The sequence below is a fragment of the Cyprinodon variegatus genome, unplaced genomic scaffold, assembly GCF_000732505.1.
Source record: "Cyprinodon variegatus isolate N-32 unplaced genomic scaffold, C_variegatus-1.0 Scaffold1033, whole genome shotgun sequence".
In the NCBI taxonomy this organism is placed as follows: Eukaryota; Metazoa; Chordata; class Actinopteri; order Cyprinodontiformes; family Cyprinodontidae; genus Cyprinodon; species Cyprinodon variegatus.
This window is the reverse complement of record NW_015151486.1, coordinates 175,596-177,165: the sequence shown is the minus strand read 5'-3', so window position 1 is coordinate 177,165 and position 1,570 is coordinate 175,596. Positions and strand designations below refer to the sequence as shown.

Here is a 1,570-nt window from a genome sequence, read left to right as displayed (position 1 = left end):
TAGTGCTCCCTGGAGGGGGGCTCACCCTTTCATACTTTGAAAACCCCTGATCTATGGGTTTATCTGCTCATGGCTGTCATGGAGTTGGTGCATACAGTAAATACTGGGACTCAAATAAGGAGCTTAAAAAGAAATCAAAGTTTGATTTTGAAGCTATGCTGAGATGGCAAACAGCAGAGAATTAGGACGGAGCATGTAATGTAATTTTGAGGTATCAACACTGAGCACACTGATCGCTCCAGGAAATGGCGAAAGTTTAAGTAATCTATTTAAAACACCAGATGTTATGTGTCTACCAAACTGTTTTTGTAGCAATTTAGTTCGGAGGCTGCTGCCAGTTTTCTGAGCTCAAGATTGAACGATTGAAATGGATATTGATTGAATGGAAATCATGATCATTTCAACAAAAAAAAGGCATTGTGTTGATGCGCCTTTCTATTCTCACCGATCGTAACATTTTCCATGAAGCAATGACTTGGCGTAGCGATCCAGGTTTCCTGCTGGGTCGTCTCCCTTCATCCCCTGCTCTTCATCATCCAGTGTTACGAAGAAAGCCGCCTTCTCAATGGCATCCAGTGACTTTTTATTGATCCCAGAGCTGAAGAACTGCTGCCGCATCTGAGCCCACGGGATCCTTGGAAGGGGGAAATAAACATAATAACATTTAACTTAAATCTTCCATTTGAGGATGAATGTCATGCATAAATGAGTACTGAGAGCAACCTGAGGTTTACTTATAGAACTACAGATGTTCAACTGATAACAGTTTGCAATGATCATTCACTCTTAAGTCCCTGCTGATAAAGCTTCCTTCTGTCAGTCAGTCTCCATCAGATTATCTAGTCAGTCTTCATTTACACTCGATTTTACTCCCTGGGGTTTGATTCTGGACCTGACTACTGCGCCCTTTTGTATTTGACTGTCCCTGCCTCTGTAACATCGCCCTCTGAAAGTCCAAACTTTGTTTATTCCGGTTGGATTTTTTCCATTAAGTGTGAATGAAGGAGGATGAACAATGCAGACATAAGGAATGGAGAGGGGAAATAAAAACAAGAAACGGTGACAAATCAGAACAAACTGAGGACTTAAATTATGGGGAAAATGGGTGGATGAGAAAGACAAGATAAGGACACCTGTGACTATACAAGCAAATATAAAATAACAGAAGAATGAAATGAGAAAACAATAAATGGCAACACTAAAAAATACACAGCAATAAGTTAAACAAAGTAAGGACTAGAAAATGAACCCAAACTTCACAGATTAGTGCAGGGACTATTGAACATATTAAACGTTGGGGAGCAGTGGTGTAGGTACCAGATCTACTCGGGGGCCCTGCCCCTTCTTATCAAGTCAACATATGGCAACTCGCTTGGACAAAATGTATTACACCCGTTTCTTAAGGATCAAATCTCTTTGGATTCTAGACTTATTATTACCTTTATTTGCTATTATTTTACATTTCAGTACATTTCAGCATTTCAATCGTTTTGGTAATATATTTTGATTATTGGCTGCCTGATATAATATTGATTTTTTAGTTCCTAGTATCGTTTTTTTTTTAGCTAAA

General features: G+C 39.2%; 1 protein-coding gene across 1 annotated transcript in view; it reads right to left on the bottom strand.

The window, feature by feature from the left end:
• LOC107100949 (carnitine O-palmitoyltransferase 1, liver isoform-like) overlaps positions 1 to 1,570 on the bottom strand; it is a 61,185-nt gene that overhangs the window by 23,433 nt on the left and 36,182 nt on the right. Inside the window, exon 11 of the mRNA XM_015399645.1 lies at positions 446 to 634. Coding sequence (XP_015255131.1) covers positions 446 to 634 — 189 coding nt within the window. The remainder of the gene's footprint in view (positions 1 to 445; positions 635 to 1,570) is intronic.